Source organism: Euprymna scolopes, chromosome 6 (assembly GCF_053919585.1).
Source record: "Euprymna scolopes isolate OS-2025 chromosome 6, ASM5391958v1, whole genome shotgun sequence".
Lineage (NCBI taxonomy): Eukaryota > Metazoa > Mollusca > Cephalopoda > Sepiida > Sepiolidae > Euprymna > Euprymna scolopes.
Window position 1 is genome coordinate 28310199 of NC_136487.1, and position 20686 is coordinate 28330884.

The 20686-nt window shown below is 31.4% G+C and overlaps 1 protein-coding gene across 3 annotated transcripts in view; it reads right to left on the bottom strand.

The window, feature by feature from the left end:
* The window catches only part of LOC145277588 (uncharacterized), a 176595-nt gene that overhangs the window by 83145 nt on the left and 72764 nt on the right, over positions 1 to 20686 (bottom strand). For 2 of the 3 annotated variants that reach the window (XM_080129101.1, XM_080129099.1), the window contains exon 3: positions 12844 to 13062. The exons of the other annotated variant lie outside the window; for it this stretch is intronic. In XM_080129101.1, coding sequence (XP_079985227.1) covers positions 12844 to 13062 — 219 coding nt within the window. The remainder of the gene's footprint in view (positions 1 to 12843; positions 13063 to 20686) is intronic. 3 annotated transcript variants of the gene reach the window in all.

Here is a 20686-nt window from a genome sequence, read left to right on the forward strand (position 1 = left end):
CACATTGCTAAACTGACCCTGCAAAAGTTGAACGAATTGGGCTACAAAACTCTGCCTCATCCACCATACTCTCTAGGCCTCTCACCTACTGACTACCACTTTTTCAAGCATCTCAACAACTTTCTGCATGAGAAATTCTTCAAAAACCTAAGCAATATCAAAAATGCCTTTAACAACTTCAGCGCCACCAGAATGCAAGATCTTTACATTACTAGCATAAATACACTTGTTTTGCATTGGCAAAAGTGTGTTGACTCTGATGGTGCTTATTTCAATCAATAAATTTTTGTTTGAGCCGAGATATGTTCTATCTGAATTTAAGTTAAAAACTTTCTTGTCAACCTGATATTAATTGATGTCTGTCTAATATGTCTAAATTTCCACAAAAATCTTGCACTCACTTTTTAAACCCCCCTCCCCCACTTGTATAAAATGAAATATAGTCCACATCTGGATTCCTTATGTCTAGTAGCTGTGTTTCAAAATTCATAATAATCAGTTAATTTGTTTAAGAGTGAGTCCAGCACATCTAAATATATAAATATATTTAACTTTATATAAGAATGTGATACTATTAAGGTTGGTGTTCTCTCCTAGGTCAAACCACTTTGAGTGATATTATAAGATAGTCAAGTCAAACCCTGCTTGTCTTCATTAACCACGGGATTTAAACTGCATGCCATTTCAAGTGGACAGATAAACTTTAATCTTCTTTTTGAACTAACAGACAATCCAGCTGTCATTTCATGGTTTTGAAAGGTTTGATTGGACCAGAGAAGAGATGAGCATGAAAAATGAATTGTTTCAAAAACCACACTAATTATATCCATACTCATCGTAAAGTTTGATACAAACTGTATTTCTATTCTATAGAAAGTTAATTAAAAAGAAGTAAGTGATCGATTCCCAGATCATAAATGAAGGTAGAATGCAGCCAGACAGTAGAAAGTCAATATCATAATATGATGATCTCAGTTGGTGACTTGGCAGAGAGGACTATTGTTTAGTAAGCAACTCTAGCAATGAGAAAGATATCCTAAAGAGAAAACTATCCTAAAGCTGTTTGAAAGTGTTATGACAATTCTCTTTGGCTGACTTACTAACTGTAGAAACACCCTGACCCGTGTCACACAGAAAATTACATTACATGATAGATATTTCTTTTTATTAATTCCCAGAACATGATTGAGTTTTGTAAAGGAAGTAGAAAAAAAAACATCAATCTTTGGTGCATTTTAGGTCAGGAAGCCTGTATCTTCAGGCAGCCTAATCTGGTAGCACCAGCCTGGCAAACAGTTTTCTCTAGTCGCCCAATTTTCTGCATTCTTGCACATATTACTCAACACCAGCTTTGTTCCACCATCTCTTTGTTTGTTTGTTCGAACATCCAACCTTTAAAGTTGCTTGTAAGATTATCTTTGCACAACTTGATGACTGTGTGATATGGCCATACTTCTTCACAGTGGTCAGTAGATCTTTATATGACTCGACTGCTTGTCAGAGTCTATTATTCAATTTCTCATTTGTAATGTGATCTTTATAAGAGATGTTGAGGATCTATCAGAAGTATTTAACTGTGATCTGCAGTTAAGGTCCACAATTCACACACATACAAAAATATAACTACAAATCCTATATTTTGGTTGCCAATATTTTATTGCCTGCTCATGAGGACAGAGTTAGACAAAAGGTTATTTCTCAATGCAGAGAATATCCAGCTCCCTAAAAAGTGGCACATTGGATTGAGACAAAAATACAAATTGCTTCAGTCTAGAAGAATTTCTCCTTTTCAATACATCGATCTGTAATAAAATGAGACTAGTAAAGACTAAAGAAAGAAATCCAGTGTTTTCCAGTAAAAAGTAAAAACCGGTCAATGACTTTCTGTCTATTAAGATTATACTAAGTACCACTGTCAAAATTATGAGTCAGGTATGACCGCCCCCTCCCCAAAACAAACAAAAAACAAAATAGGCATCCAAAAATAAGTGGGTGATGATAAAGAATTAGAATTAAACAAAGTTTTATCCATAAAGAATTCTTTGAAAATATTGTCATCGTATATACACATCATCACTTGAACTATTAATTTATTATTTATTTATTTGCGGACTATTATCCGCATCTTTTTTAGTTGCTGTTTCACAACGTTTCGGCCAACTATTCCTCTGGCCTTCGTCAGGTGGTAACCGCGACGGGATAGGAACTCCAAATCTCCTAACTGCATCCTCGGCAAATACTGTCTTCCATAGTTGTTGTCGTCTCACCACGTTTTGGCCAAGTAAGCCTCTGGTCGGCTTTGGGTAAGATTGAAACCGTTATCTTCAGAAAATTCTCACTTGGAAACGTAGAGTTCCTATCCTGTCGCGGTTACCACCTGACGAAGGCCAGAGGAATAGTTGGCCGAAACGTCATGAAACAACATCTAAGAAAGATGAGGATAATAGTCTACAATAAATAAAATTATTAAATAAAACTCATCTCAATGATGAATTCCAATTAAATAACATATATAACCTGAACTTTCGAAAATGAAATAAAAGAATCATAGAAGGTTGTTTTTCAATAGTTAACTTCATAAGAAAATGCTTGTATCACAAATTGGCCAACTCATTATTGAAATAGTAACATAATTCAACAAGTTGTGGAATAATGACACAAGATGCTGAATGTCTTCCTCAGAGAAAACATGCTAGAAAAAGAAAAAAATTAACTGAAAATTGGGGTATGAAGGAAGGAAACATGGAACAAAGCTAAAATTATCTGTTTAATTCCAACAGCACTTTACTGTTACATAATACAAGCCGTTGTTTGAATGGAAAAATTTGAGTTACACTGAAAGGTCAGAGGTGATCCCAAAACAGAAGTTGACAAAACCATGTAACTTTCAAACAGAGATTTTCTATCTCATTTCTGGTGGCACTTTCAACAAGACGTTTCCAAAGCACCAAGGGAAGGTGGGGGGGGGGGGAGTGCAAGGCAACCAGATGTAATGAAGCGAGCTATCTATTTACTTGTCTGTCTCTTACACACACGCAGGTAAGTAATTAAATCTTCTGATTTTAAACTTGTTTATAAATCAATATCAGCATCCGAGTGGTTTTGTCCACAGATGAATAAGAACCAATAAGCGTATAATGTTTTAGACATACAAATGTATGCAGAAGTGCAACATTATATCTTTATTGACTAAAAGATTTCTTCAGGGTTTGTTTAAATCTGAAATAATTAGAAATTTGAAAAATCAATACACATGAAAAGGTAGAAACAGGTAGAGGGTGTATACAAAAGGGAAACAAAATTTATTTAAAAAAAAAAAAAATAGCATTTGTGTTAAATCTTTGTGATGTTAAGCAGTTTGATGATAATTATGTTAAGTTCACATTTGTGCTAAATAGTCTAAATCTTATGGAAGCAGCAGAAGTAAATGTTATTTTTAAGTATTGACATTCAATGGGACAAAATCTTTAAAATATTCACCTCAGAATTTTGCATGAACAATAAAAACCCAAACGTTTTCATTCTTTTTTCCATTTTTTTTTTATAAACTTACACACATAAATACACCCCTAAAAAATAGCTTAGACTTCTGGGTTGAAGATCCTCACAAGAAACATTCTCATACTCCTAAACATAGTACACAAATTCCACATACTCTCATGCAGATTAAATCTCTCCTCTCTCTCATTCATAGACTCTTTATTTGCATAAAAGTTCATGCACTAAAAAAAAAAAAAAGGCATACATACATACATACATACATACATACATACTAGTGTTGAGACAATTATTCAGAATTGGGAATCAGAAAAATCAGAATATTTAAGGGTATCAGAATCGATATCATAAAAATTTGTACCAATTTTCCAATGCAAAAACGATTCTTTTAATTGTCTTTTTTATTTGATTTTGTTTAAAGCAAAATCTTTCATTGCTGTTAATAACGATAAAATAATAAATATTTATTGATTTTAAAATACCAGTAAAGCTAAAATATATTTTTATGTTTAGGAAAATACTTGCACATTTAACATATGTGTTTTTATGGTAATCAGAAAAAAAATACAACTATATAGTCAAATATTTAGAGATTTATAAAGAATCAGAATCGGTAATTGTATCGGAATCGGAAAAAATATTGGAAGCGTCGCATCACTGATACATACGCACACTGTCTGCAAAGTTTAACAAACTCACACACTGTCACATGCAAAAAACTCACACAAAAAACTAATCAAACATGTCTGGTCAACTTCTTACAGAGTATACAACTCCTTCACCTGAAATGTTCCAGGACACTCTGAACTCTCATTTAATCAACAAAAGTTTCTTGCTTTGACACGCTTCTATGACTAATTTTCACCCCAACCCTGAAATAGAAGAATTACATCAGATTTGTTGCAATATTTGCTGGAACAAATAATTGGATCATTCTATCACTCCAGAAAGTACCCGACTCCTGATGCAATCCCTTACCTGTATACAAGTCAGATACGGTTCAAGATGGAGTACTTCTGCTATATCTGGGTTGATGCTGTTGAATGCCTTGACAGAATACAAAATCAATTTTGCAATCTACTGGGAGATAATTTTTTTTATCATCCTTACAACCTTTGTCTTATAGAAACGTTGCTAAGATCTTTGAATTCAATGGGTATCAATCCACCTACCCACCTGCCACATAAAACCTTTGCAGCAAGAACTTCCTACAGATACTGCAAATAACTTTTCTTTCTTTTTTGTGTACCTAAAATCAAATGAAACCTCCATGAACAGAGTTTTTTCCCAGAACTTCCAAACTGTGGAACATATTACCATGAGGCAGCTTCCCTAAAACCTACAACATAATCAGTTTTAAATCGAATGTCAACAAATATCTGTAGAGTTATTCTCTGATTTAATCAAACATTATTCTCAATCCTTTCATAGTACTGTTCTATCATTCAACAAACAATCTCATTTACTCTTATCCTTGAGTGGCTTTTGTCTTTAATAAGCATTATAAATCGTTGTAAATAAAAATTTATATATATTTTTGCATGCGTTTTTCCCTCTAGAAATGTAATAAAGAACAAGGCAACATCAATCTTTCTGTAACACCAGAAAAATGTATCATTCAACACACGTCAACATAATTATAATGTCATCAGTGGGGAGGGGGATTAATTTAATCAAATATTAAAATCAGACTGAACAAAAGTATTACATGAAACATTAATTTATTTTCATAAAATCCAATTCAAAATAAAACTAAAACAAAATTAACAAGAAATGTATTATAATCCAAGATTCTCTCAGGCATTGTAATCTTATGGTTATCAAATAAAACAAATAGCATTCGCAAAAGAAAAAAGAGCAAATAAAAAAATTGAAAAATAATGAAAGGTCAAAGGTAACAAGTGTAGGGGATCACTTTTTTTTATAATCCCATTTTGGATGAATTCCATTTTTACTCTTATGAAATTCAGTGTTTCCATTTCATAGAAAAATTCCAATAAAATCTTTTGTAATAAATCTTTAAACTGAGATTTACTTCAGAACTTTGCCAAATGCAGTCATTTTCCTATCGGTACATTGCCTACTAGTTACTTGTCTATCAGTTTTCCACCTCCACCACTCAACATCACAGCTTAGGCAAAGTTGAAAACTGTAACAAGGTCCAATCATTCAAAGCATCACTGCATTAAAATGACCAACAAAGACAGATCATATCCAAAGATCCTTTCATAGCCTAATAGCAGACAATTCCCATTCCCTATACATAACCCTTGTATGACCCATTCTTTAGTATGCCATCCAAGCAAAAGATGCCTATGTTCAAAATGATATTGTACACCTCAATAGTATTCAATAATTAACAACCAGGATGGTGAGAAAATTCTCTACGCTTACCTACAAATCTGTTCTCACTTAAGCAGCGAGGATGTGAATGGACCTGATTCTAGCATAAAACAGGAATGTAAATCTGCCTTTAGAGGAGTTTTTCACCACAACACCTAGTCATGGTTTTCACTGCAACACCTAGTCATGGTTTTCACTGCAACACCTAGTCATGGTTTTCACCGCAACACCTAGTCATGATTTTCACCGCAACACCTAATCATGGTTTTCACCGCAACACCTAATCATGGTTTTCACCGCAACACCTAGTCATGTTTTTCACCACAACACCTAGTCATGGTTTTCACCACAACACCTAGTCATGGTTTTCACGGTTATGTATGTTGTATTATTCTTGCTTTTGTCTGAACAAAAAAAATGGCAGCATTCTCTGCCTGTATTTCTGCACCCTGTAACAGTCTGCTAGAGGAGGTTGTGGGCCTTTTAGCTAAGAACAAAGTGTAGTATCTGTTCTGATTCTACACCTCAACTTTTCTGTCCTCAATCAGTATAGGAGAAATCTTTCTAGACTGAGAAAATTTTTATCTTTGTTCCTATCCAGAGTGTCCCTTCTTGGGAAGCTGGATTTTCCCCACATAAAAAAAAAAGAGTTGTGTCTAACTCTGCCCTTGTGGGAAAGCAAGTAAATGGGAACAACTAAGTTGTTGGGAAATCCACACAAATGATTTGTTTATAGTGGTGAAGGCTTTGTGCAGAATCAATCACACTTATTGGTACAACTGCTAATCTCAGTCGATGCAATGGCTGCCACAAGACAGAGCAGATAGTAGACCTCAGGTTTTACATCAGAGTATTCCTTCTCTGAGATACATGTCTTAAAGAAAACTGAGGGTGCCTCTCTGCCAATGGATCAAATGTGCCCCTAGATATCAACCTGGAAATGTCTACATCCTGATGCTATACATACAGTGCCTAGTATTTCCAAATGGTCACCCATGTGGTACTGGCCAGGCTCATCATTGCTTAACTTTGTTGATCTGTCAAGAACCAGTGTTTCAACATGATTATGCCAAGTTTAAAATCACCTCGGACAAACATTCAGATGGTATATAGATCCAATATCTTCTTGCTGCACTTTCCTATTTTTTGCCAATAAATTGATAATATGCTAAGACAATTTTATGTTCTTACAAAAAGGGGTGATCCCCTTTTTTAAAAGATGGTATCGCCAGATCATTGAAAATGCAATGCAAAAAAGTAATCTTTATAATTTCATCTAATGGTGCTGTTGCACAAAACAAAATATTCTTAAAGATGGCAGCAATATACACAAGAGGACAGATACAACTGTGGAATTTCCATGGGTTTCGCTAGTATGTTATTATTGAAGCACAATTGAAAATCATATTTCATCTGAACAAAGATCTTTGTATCTATCTCCACATCCAATCTTTACATCAACACTGTGTCTTTTCTTCTATTTCCTCTTTAGCAATGGTCCCAATATCTCAACTTCATCTAACAACTACCATTTCTTTTATCTTTAAAAATGTTCTTCAAACGAAATTTTTTAATGTTGTTTTCTTAATTGTTTTCAAGATTTTTAAAGCAAAAACAAGGAGAAATGTTTGTGAAAACAATTTTTAAGAAAATAAATTGGTGCTTGTTCAGAATTCACTTCTATAAAACAAAATGTATCGTAAATTGATCATATAATTTTATTTTTGTATATAAAATCATTTTGTCTAGCATTTCCATCCTTGCAAAGTTTGACTTATTTGGAGTTATCTCCCTTATTTCTTCAAAGTGTTTTCAAGATGGCATTGCAAGATTGGTGCTCATAGTTTAGCCATTAAATATGATTTTCTTATTTATAAATAAAACTACTTGATCAATTTATGTGATTTTTAGTGTACAATATTTTTTTTCAGTCAAAGATTTTTTATTGTTGTTTATCATGGAGGAATACTGAACAAGCACCATTAAATTTATTGTGTTATTGAACTTTCTTGATTGCAGCAGTTTTGTTTCGATTATTCTTGTTTTGTATTGTCTCCTGTTATCAATGTTAAGTCAGTTTTTAAATAAGAAAATCAAATTTTATCAACATCCAAAGAATAACTGTTTCACGTGCTATTTTGAAAAAAAACAATCCCAAAACAAGGAAGGTAAATCAACAATAATTTATACATACTAGATTTGTGTTGTAATGCCTACAAATTCCCATTAATTGCTTAAAAATTATTTTCTTTACAAAAATAAAACTATTTGATCAATTTATGCGATTTTTGGAATATATGTTTGTAAGAATACGCATATACCGATTTTTCTTTATTTTTGCTTTTTTTTTTTAATATGTAAGAATACTGGATAAGAACCAACATTTTTGTTTAATCAAAATGATTAATTTATATCTTGTAAAAATTTGAATAAAAAAGACAGATTCCACAATTGCGTTGCGAATTTTGTGTTTACAAACGTGATTGATTCCCCTACAAATGCTCACATGAAATTAGTAGCAACACAACACACGCAGGTTAAAATTTGAAGAGAAAAAAGAAAAAAGAGTTTGAATTTTAAAAGGGTTGATAGAATTATAGATATTTGAAAAAGAAATATTCAAAATTAATTAAATAACAAGTGGGAATCAAGAAAATTCCATGGTGGATGTCAAACATAAAATCATTTTTTTATTAGCAGAAAGCAATTAGGTTATAATATTTTATTTAATTCTAATATATACAGTCATTTTGTAGAATTTTCCAAGACTCTAATAGCATTTAAACTGACAAATAAGACTATGCTTCTGACTAGCCAACTTTCATTTGTTACAGGTCTATCATGTTATTGACAATAAATATAATACTGTACTTTGTTACAATCTATTTAAGAAATTATTTAGTCGAGCCCAGACGACAGCTAATATGATACATTTTTAAATAATCACCTAAAAATAAAAATCAGCAAGAGGGATAACTCATGGATTGTATAGCTTATATGGAAACAAATAAAAAGTTTAAACTAAAATTCATTGCATCCCAGTAAAGGCATGTTAAACTTATTTAAAAATCTCTTGGAAACATTATTTAACCCATACGTAGACTGTGTTTGAATAGCTTTACCTTTAACAATAATGACTGCTTAAATAAATATGCGATGTTAATTTTTCTATAGAATATTTTTCCAAGATTTCCATGCCTATTTCTTTCTATGTAAAATTTCTTGATTATCCGAGGAATACACATAAGAAAAAATTCAACATTGACATACTAATAATGATTGTTTCTGCATAATGAAACAGGTCTGTAAAATACACGGAAGTTTTGATATGCTGAAGGAACTGTATGGTAAAATTAATAAAACCTTGCAACTAGGAATGTAGCTATATATATATATATATATATATATATATATATATATATATATATATATATATATATATATATATATATCATAGGAAACTATTGAATCCAAACTCTGAATGTGATGTAATTTTTATATTTTCATCTATTTCTGTTTTTATGACAGATTTTATGACCGGGCAACACCGGTCGGCCTGCTCGTTTGAAATAATGCTGCCACACAATTTTCCTTTTTATATCATGTGTATTTACAAATACATATAATTATAATAATGCCAATGCCAAGTAGATGCAGCTGATATTGTATATTTTTATGACTTTAAATTCTTAACCTAATTGTAAACTGCCAAAGTCTAGAGTCTTAATCTTGTACAGAATTACAAAAAAAAATGGCTAAATTTTTTATCATTTAAATGAATATAATCTGTTTACTTTTTCAGAGATTGCTATGAAACTTGACAATATGAACGGAAAGCCATTGCTCTTAAATATGATGCTGCTATTTGCATTAATTTATGCCAGTAAATTATTTTTCAAAACATTCATTAAAGTTTTCTAACCTAAACTGAATTGCCAATAATTCGGACTTAGAGTTAATGGTAAAAATGTTTTGTTAACTGCCTTAAAATGGCTTAGAATGAATTTTTGACCACTGCCTCTTCATATCAAGATTAAAGCATTTTTTAAAACAATTCTTATTGGTATATCTTCACTCAGTTTTATATAATAATTTCGTCCAAAAAAATTATTTCAGTTACCTTCAAACGCAGACATGTTTTAAATAATTTCTCTCAAAATAATGCATGTGCAAAGAAGTCGTCAAATTGTAACAAAAAAACGATGAGATATCAAAAAGATAAGTAATCTTTACAATGACTCATCATCTTTCCTCTTTCATAATTTACTATTTTATGTCTCCATTGCATTTCTCTGCAATCTTCTGTCTTTTATGATGTGTGAATCATTTCCTCAGGATGCTTCATCTTGATTAGCAAAGCGACTACTGTTCAAATCATTTACAACAGTCTTAATCTTTCGGCTGACCTCTCTTCATATCAGGGTAAGACCGTCTTTTAGAACAGGGTTTCCCAACAGGGTCTGTATTGGCCACCAGGGATGGGGGCGTTACAAGATTTCAGGTGGGCAATGGCCAAATTTATCATATAGAGAGTCCTTGATATTCTTTAGAGGGTGGTGAGATTAAGAGTTAACTAAACATAACACTATTTTTCCATTCCCACATTATATATATATATATATATATATATATATATATATATATATATATATTATTACTCAAAAAGAAAAAAATGACTCCTAACTGTGATGAAGAGAATAATGTGCTATTTTTGCGCGTTTATCTATTTCTGTTTTTACTGCATATTTTTTTATTCTCAAAAATATATATGATAATACACACAATAAACAAATGTAAAATATGATAATACCCAAATTTGGAAACGTTTTCCAATAAATTTTAACAATTATGTGTCAGGCGCACCAATTAAAGTTGGTAATTCAAGTTATATCTACACTGAATGAGAGGTAACAGTAGTTTAGTGGTTACCAACATGGACTGACGGCCTGGGTGTCCCAAGTTTAAACCCAATTTGTTCGACAAAAATCATTTTCACATAGGATGTTGGCAACCTTCATATGGTTCCTCCCATAAGTATCCAACGTCTTTCTAGAAAGAATTTTGACTAGATAAAAAAATATGGGGGAAATCAGCGTCAATAATGGAATCTTCAGATTCATATGATGATGATGAATAATGTGATTTACTCTCTTCTACACCATGTGTTTCACCACCCTTTCCGCATTGAAGCTAAATATTAATATATAGATATCTATAACATAAATCTCAGCTGTGTGTTTGTGTGTTTGTATGTCTATTAAAAACTTTTGTCATAAACCTGATAGCATTAGAAAAGGCGATCTCTCGGACACAAAATATCAGAAAATTAGAAAAATTGTCAATTATTTCATGTAGAAATCTCATTTTGTTTGAAAGGGGGTGGGGGTCAGGTAAAACCTTGGTTTCAACATTCTTTGTTAATCATGCATGCGTGAACAGTTAATTTGTTGTTTCATTTTAAAAAGCTAAATTTGCAATGTCATAACATCTGTGTTGTCGTAGTCTGATCAATAATGTGTTCACTTACGAACTTAATTTCTGCAAGTTCACATCTACCATGCGATATTTTGTTTTCTTTTAATAACATGATAATTTTCTTTTTCTTTTAATAACATGATAATTTTCTTTTTCTTTAATAACATGATAATTTTCTTTTTCTTTTAATAACATGATAATTTTCTTTTTCTTTTAATAACATGATAATTTTATTTAACTGTATTTTACAACTGGGCAATGCCGGGCACCCGACCCTCGCTAGTAAATATATAAATGCTAAAAGTTATGCACATAAACAAAGATGAATGTTACATATTAGGGATACTATGGCAATGGCAATTAAGTTAGCTAGTATTAATTTTTACAAGGGTCTCACTGAGTACATAACTCAGATCTGTAAAATAGAATTGTTCCTGAAGTTGAATAAAAGATAGGCGACAAGGCAGAGGTCAAGTGCTGTAGACAAAACAAGAGTCGAATGATATGAAGATATCACGAACAATTTCATGTTTTCGAATGAGTAAAAATTAAAGTTTTCAGATCTTGGGAAGCCATGCGAATAAGACCAACCAATGATGTAGAAAACTGATACTGATATCTCTGTTCATGCACGGCATTCATTTCATTAAGTCAGAAAGTTAAGTTTAAGTAATAACTAGCAACAATAACATTAGTCTTTCTTGCTTAAATCCATTCTCTCCAAATGAAACCACATATAAAAACTCTCAGCAAATGTTTCCTTGTACCTTTCCTGCATGAAAATACATGCATTTTTGACTTTTGTTAATTTAATTGTTGTGTATAATAAATCGTTTAAAATAAGTTTTTTTTTTTTTTTTTTTACATATCTCTATAATTGTGGACTAAACTTTTATATGTCTCTACAATAGTGAACTAAACTTACGCTGCGACTTTATGTTAAAAATTGAAGTCGTAAAAATAATTTGCAAATCTAAAAGCGTCTACTTCAAAAATTCAACAAATGTTCATTCGTATGTCGAAAAACTTCATTTCTGCTTACATTTCGAACCAAATTTCCGGAATTGTAGGAAAAAGCTTGTGACAGACTTTAACCTACACTTGGTAAATTTTTCTTTTTCTCACAAACTGAAAATATTTCTTATATCAGAAAAAATAATACGAACGGAATCCATATTAATGCGATCGAAACCCAGGTTAAAAGATACATCATCACTTAACAGCTAATCCTTTGTGACAGGATTAAGAACAACTAATGAAAAGGCATGAAATGCGGAATAAGATTAGATAATCCCAGTGGATTAAATAAGTTCAAGCTAGAAATTCTTATGAGATTACCGTAATAGGCACCTGGAGAAGGCCGAAGGTAACAACTGATGAAACTTTGTAACATGTAAATAACTGTGACACCTCATCTGAGAAAGATGGTGTAAAAATATGAAACAATGGTCAATGTTGGAATTGTTAGTAATTGAAGGAGGACCGAGGTTAGTAGAGAAAGCAAATTGGTAGTTGAACATGTCCTACCCGAATAGGAAGCCGTCTCTGATTCAGCAATTATAAGTGCATTAGTTTCAGTGATGCCAGAGCCAAAATTCCCATGATGCTCTTGGAGTGACATGTGCGGACGCAAAGCGTCAATGTTGTAGGAATCATTCACATTGCCATCACCGTCAAACAGGTCCAATGCGGAAGTAGAATTAGGATTGTCCGGCAAGCGAATATTTCCAGGGGGACCCATACTTCCTAGATCATTTCAAAGAAAAAGAATAAAATAAAACAAAAAAAAAGTGCGCAAAAAATAAAATCCTAAATCTGAAGTGAGTCGTGATGAAAAACTAAAAAATAAAAGAGGAAAAGAAGAGCAAGAAAAGGGGTTGCCAGAAGAGAATTGCGACTTTATGATGACGATGTTAGGATATTTTTAATTAATGAATTTTGTTTTAGACTTTGGTCAAAGTACATGCTAAAAAAGAAAAAAAATACTTATATATAAGAAGAAATATTTGGTTTCTGGTGGAGAGAGTCTGATGTTTTAAAATCTGAAATTGACCTTTGAGCATATACAAGATATATGAATATAATATTTGTAAAGAGCATGCCAAAACAGAAGAAAACATTTTCTTTTGAATATATTTAGTTGTTGGTGGAGTACAATGATTTAAAACTCAAAACCTGCAGGGAAACCAGTTCATCATTGATAACCGAACTAGGTGCACATTGAAGACATATTTTAGGAATATATATAAGTATATATATATATATATATATATATATATATATATATATATATATATATATATATATATATATATATATATATACAGAGAGAGAGAGAGAGAGAGAGAGAGAGTATTATGAAGATAAATATAAATATTATCTTAAAATAGGAATCTATCAAGATAAAAACTCAATATTCTAGATAGAGCAATTAATATATACATAAAAACTATATATGTATTAATATATAAACTATGAAAACTTGATGGAAAATAAATTGAATAAATTATAATATTTGTAAGTTATTCAATTTATTTTTCATCATCAAGTTTTTCATATTTCTTATATACATATATATATATACACACACACACACACACACACACATATACATATACAGAGAGAGAGAGAGAGAGAGAGAGAGAGAGATCTAAATGAATAAATGTGAAAAAAATTTTATTCATAACTCATATTACCCTCGAAACGGTTCACTGTTATTTAAATTAAAATACAATAGAACCTTTTGAAATACTGAATATTTAGTAGGAACCAAAGACTTAAACATGGCTATTTATATGTGTAATTTGCATAACTATTTTGTAAACAGGGCATAATAAATTATTGTTTCGTGTTATTTATTTGTAATTTTACTGCCCTATTCTCCTATATAAATGCAGTATTTTTATCAATGTTAGCACTAATTTGTGTAAGTGATTTAATAAAAAAGGGATAAATTACCAAAACATTTCTTAAAATATTATATTCATTAATTTTTAAAGAATTTAAATAAAAACTAAATATAAATTTATATTAAAGACACATAATGTAGGTTATACATTTAAAAAGAATACTTATGGTGAGATTAATAGTTACTGAATGATATAGTTTTTGCTTGCATATATATATATATATATATATATATATATATATATATATATTAATGGCCTAACCAGGCCACAGGGAAGACAACCGAAACAACAAAACTGAAGCTGTCTGCCAGGACACTATACATACAAATGTAGGCAAATTTGGGCATATTTTATTAGTTTGAAAATATAGGTTCTTTTTTACCAATTGTCATAACATTTTAACCATAGAATAGTATTATAATCTTCAAAAAGCCTGCAAATGTTCATGTAGTTTCGTACCATAGAACCAAAGATATGAGCAGGTAATGACCTGAGCTATGTAGTAAGCTATGTGACATTTGCCCTTAAGGTCACACATTATTGTTTCAAAAACTGGGGGATCACTTTTCTATATTAATTTCACATAAAATGAGTCCTACTTTATGGCCACCTTTTGTCCGGGGGGGGGGGGGGGGTCTGTTAATTTTTTAATGGACGGTGATTATTGTGGCCTGGTAGGCCAACACAAAACCTACCTTAAAAAACTTCTTTTCTATAGGTTTTCAGGTGTGCTGAAAACGAATATTGCATTTAAATTTTCCGCAAATAAGTATTTTTCTGGGTATTAAGCAAAAATATGCACGTTTGTGCATACAACAATGGCCACCACTTGTAACATAAAGAATTACATCGCTTTATACCTGGAAAAATACTTATCTGGGGAAAATTTTAATGCCATATTCATTTTCAGTATACTCGAAAACCTGTAGAAAACATGTTTGTTAATGTAAGTTTTGTGTCCGTCTACAAGGCCACAATTTCCAAGTAAACACCACTCCTAAAAAAATAACAGATGCCCCCCACCAAAAAAGTGTCCATAAAGTAGGTGTAATTTTAAGTTAAATTAATATAGAAAAGTGATCCCCGACTTTATAAAACTATAATTCCTTCATATCTTGGAAACTACTCATTTCCTGTGATTTTCACTGTTATTTTCATTTTCAGCACTCTTGAAAATCTATAATAGTGGTAATTTTAAAAAGATACTGCAGTGAGTGGAAAGATACTGCATCTTCATCAATATTTTAATCATAGTAATTTGTTTTCCTAGTTTTGCATATGAATTACAAAATATCTGATATTTCCCCAAAACCTCTGGCCTTGATGGAGGAAAGACTAAAAATTGCTGCTATGGTTTCAAATAATCTGAAATAACAGCAAGGGAATCCTTGATTCCAAATATTTCTCATATGTTATATCTCCCCTCTCTGGTTTTCATACATAAAGTAAATTTCGCAGTGTATAAGGATTATTTGATACTGGAGATATTATCATACCCTATTTCCAAAAGAGGGAAGGTATAACATAGGAAAAATATTTGGAATCAGATTTCCCTTTGCTGATATTTTAGATCATTTGAAACCATAGCAGCAAGTTTTAGTCTCCCCTCCATCAAGGCTAGAGGTTTTAGGATATATATATAGTCTTTCAAACAGTTTCTTTTAGTATATTTATGTGAGTTGATAAAACTTAAAATTATCTCTTGTAAATGAACACGGACTCAGAATGACAATTTCAAATTAGCTGATTCTACTTAATGTTGTCCTTGAATCTTTTTACTTTAATTTTTATTTTTTTTTTGGGGGGGGGGGATAATTGAAACCATTTGCCTTTTTGTAAGAAAATATTTAAAATTTTGAAAAGAAATATGTAAAAAAAAAAAATCAATTTGCAATAAACTGAGAAGACGTCTTACAAAATTAAATCCCATTATTTTTTTCATGTTTTTTTCATGCTTTAATAAAACAGACATCTTAGAAAATAATATATTTTGAAACAGTTGTTGTAGGATGATTCTTTTGCAGCTCATCTTCATATTTTATTTAATTGGATTTTTGTAAAGTTTATGTAAATAACTTATAGTACAATTTGGTCTTTACATTACTTGAATAAAATTGTTTGAACGAATTGTATTCTTTTAAAAGCAAGTAAATTTAGAAAATTATGCTTGAATGAAACACAAACGATCTGACAATTTTATATAGATCGCACTGTCTTAGAAGAGTTCCCCTAAAAAAAAAAAATGAACAAAAAATCAAATATCAAGCATATTATTTTCACTATAAATAAATTTTCTAATTCGCTACTTGTGTATATACATATATATATATATATATATATATATATATATATATATATATATATATATATAAGGTGCCTTTAATAATTTGTCAGATTTCGTTTTGTATGGCCATTAAAAATTACCATAGACACTTGAAAATTCAGTATGTTATTGCTATACATCTTATGAGATGACTGGCCAATTTTTTTTTTATGATTTCAGGAATCTGAATACATCAGAGCCTGATTGCCACAGCTGATGAATTTCCAAAATGCAATCTGGTCGTGAGGACACTTTAGAAAAATGTTTTTTTTGTTTTTTTTACATAGGCATCGCCACTTATCAAGGCCAAGAGGCCACTCGAGGATAAGGGTTAAAGAGTGTACAGTAGAAATTGGACAATATAATAATCGTTAGTAATGGTAATTTGGTAAATTTGTTAACTTATATGGAACAGCTCATCAAAAACTTGTTTACGTTAGACTTGAAGACAACCATATTGTAGTCGGCTGGAAAGTAGGAAGACAGAAGACAATCCCATAGGTGTGCAGTTCTAAGAAAGAAGATTTGCTCATGGAATCTACGTTTAGGTTTAGGCACAGATAAAGAGTGGGGGAAATTAGTGATAGTGTTTTCTGCTAGACGGGTGTTTCTTGTGAAAGTTTGGCGAGGGGGACCATAGATTAGAGTTCAGCTGAGCACTTGCCATGAAAATACCGATAAAGCAGAGACAAACTCGCAACAGCTCTTCTGTGAGAAAGACGTTGCAGGGAAGAGGCTACAAAGTCTATTTTGAACTATATCAAAGCAGGATATGTCCTTTCTAGCAGCTCCTGCCCAAATGTGGCAACAGTACTCCATCATTGGATGTACCTGGCTTTTATATAGATAGAGAATTGCATCTGCAGTGAGATATCTACTGGATCGATAGAAGGATCCCACCATTTTTTCAGCGGCCTTGGCAACGGATTTAATGTATGTGTTCCATTTCAGATCAGGAGTAAAGGTCAAGCCCAATATTTTATGCAATAAAATTCTGTTTTCAACTTTTAAAAAATGCCACAGAAACATATGGAATGCTTCAAACTGCTATAGGACTATCTTGCGTGAATCAAATATCAGTTTTTGAGTTACATAAAAGATTCAAGGAAGGTAGGGAGTTTGTAAGGGATGATGAGAGGTGTGGGAGGTGTAAGGAAGTCAGAACATCAGAGTTGATTGGCCAAATAAAGAATTTCATAAATAAGAACCGTTCTGAGTCTATAGACTCAGTTTGATGTCACACAATTATTCACAAGGAATGGGAGATGCACCAATCAACAACACCATCCTTGTCACAGACTATTTGACCAAGATGGGTATTAAGACAGTTCCTCACCCTCCCTATAAACCAGACCTTGCTCCCTGTTACTTTTGGTTATTCTCTAAGCTCAAGCAAAACCTTAGAGGCTGTCGTTATTAGACAATTGAGAAGATAAAAGAAGCTGTGATACGCTTACACAAAAGAACTTCCATGAGGGCTTCCAGAAGTTGTTGGAATCGTACAGCAAGTGTATTGCAATTGGAAGAGATTACTTCGAAAGGGACGTTAGTTTCAAGTGTATACTATCAATGAAAGCGCTTATATGAAAAAAGTCTGGAAACTTATTGAAGGCACCTCATATATATATATATATATATAATCATAATAGAATTTTTGCATACTTTTATTATATACTAGCGGGGGTACCCAGCGTTGCCTGGGTGTTTAGAGGTGTGCATGTTGGGGGCGGAGGGGGGGGGGATCAAACAAAAGAATAAGCGAAAAATAACCCTGTTTAAATATTATATATATAAAAAGAAAACAATGTTAAAACTTCTTTAGAAAAAATTGTTGCCCGGGTGTTTGTGTTGAGGGGGGGAGGAATACTTAAAAAAAAACAGTTTTGGTAAGTAGTTAGGATCGAACACGAAGTCTTGAGGCGAAGGTGGAAAATAAAGTGTGCAAAAAAACCTGATTCGTTACCAGCTCGGCCAGCAAGAAAGAGTAACAAAACTGAATTTATTTAAGTATTAAAAACAGAATTGACACGTGCCCCCCCCCCCCCCGCAATAAATGTTAACTCTGCTCCTTCTATTTGACCTCATTAATGAGGTCAAATAGAAGGAGCGGAGTTAACTTTTACTGCAGGCAGGGACAGCTTTTGGGTTTGTTTACCCAACTTTGGCTGGTTGTTTCCCCAAGATGTGGGGGGGGGAGCAGGTCTCCATAAAAAGGGGATTGTCCAAATTGAATAGCAATTGTCTGACATAAGGAGTTTGACACCCACATTGATCAAAGCTGATTGCTTCTGAACGTTCCCCGGCCAGGAACAATGCTAAATTTATTTGCTTCTCTATTTGGCTTTAGACAAAAAAGCTGAACGAACACAAGATGTGCTGAAATAGCAAGAATTTTGTAAAAATCGATGTAAATAAATCTAGACGGAACGCGCGTTCGCAAATCGTATATATTATTATTTAGACAGTATATAAAAAGTTCTACGACATAGTAACCCCGTCGAAAATGCTGGCGAAAAAGCCTTTACGAGACATACATAAAATGATCACACACATTTTGTCTTTTATATATATAGAAGACTAGCAAGGAGATCTGACATTGCCTGGGATTGAATGAGGATCAACAAATGTTTCACACTTTCAATAATTTTATTGTCATCAAAATCAATGAAATGGCCCATTTTTTTAATCAAATTGATTGATTGTTGGGTCTAGTCAGGGACCCACCCTGGTACATTAGGGGAAAGCTTCACATACCTTCCCACAGTGATTTGGTTCACAACACATTGCAGTCTACATTGCTCTGTAGATAACCATTGTTGATTTTATAAAATTATTTTTATATAGTGGCTTGAATTCAAGTTTAAAATGCAAAAGTCAAGTATTATGGTTTAGTTGTGTTTTAAACAGGAATAAAATATGCTTCTGCCTTATCAAAGAACTTAATGTTGATTTTATATGCTGGGCCCTTCTGCTTGTGCGATGATAAAAGTTTTCAAATGCACTTTTGATGTCTGGCTCTGTTAGGGTTTGGTCAAAATCGGACTGTTCCTTTTTTAAGCAGATTTTTTCACACAAATGTACTTTATATGTCTGGGAGTGTTCTTAGATAGGTTTTGTATTAATATGCCACCAATAAGTATTGAAAATTGATAATCGAAAAAACGAACACATTCAAAATGAATGCTTCTGTTTAGAACACAATTGAACCATGATACTTGATTTTTGCATTAGTAGGTTCTCTACAGTGCAATGTAGACTACAGTGTATTGTAGACTAAGTCATTGTAAGAAAGCAAATGAAGCTTCCTCTTAGTGCACCATGGTGGGTTTCTGACTAGAGCAGGCAATTAATTGATTTGATTAAAAAATGAATGATTTCACTGATTTCGATGACATTGAAAGTATGAATCATTTGTTGATCCTCATTCAATCCTGAGCAACATTGGGTCTCTCTGCTAGTATATATATATATATATATATATATATATATATATATATATATATTATATATATATATATATATACATATATATATATATATATACATATATATACATATATATAATATATATATATACATATACATATATATACATATATATATATAATATATATATATACATATATATATACATATATATATACATATATATATACATATATATACATACATATATATACATACATATATATATACATATATATAATATATATATATAATATATATATACATATATATAATATATATATACATATATATATAATATATATATACATATATATATAATATATATATATATAATACATATATACATATATATAATATATATATACATATATATATAATATATATATACATATATATACATATATATAATATATATACATATATATATAATATATATACATATATATATAATATATATGCATATATATATAATATATATACATATATATATAATATATATACATATATATATAATATATATACATATATATATAATATATATATACATATATATATATATAATATATATATACATAAATATAATATATATATATACATATATATATATACATAGTGAAGAGATTCATTCTTTACAGTCACTTTGTCATTAATTCATAGAAATAAAATATAC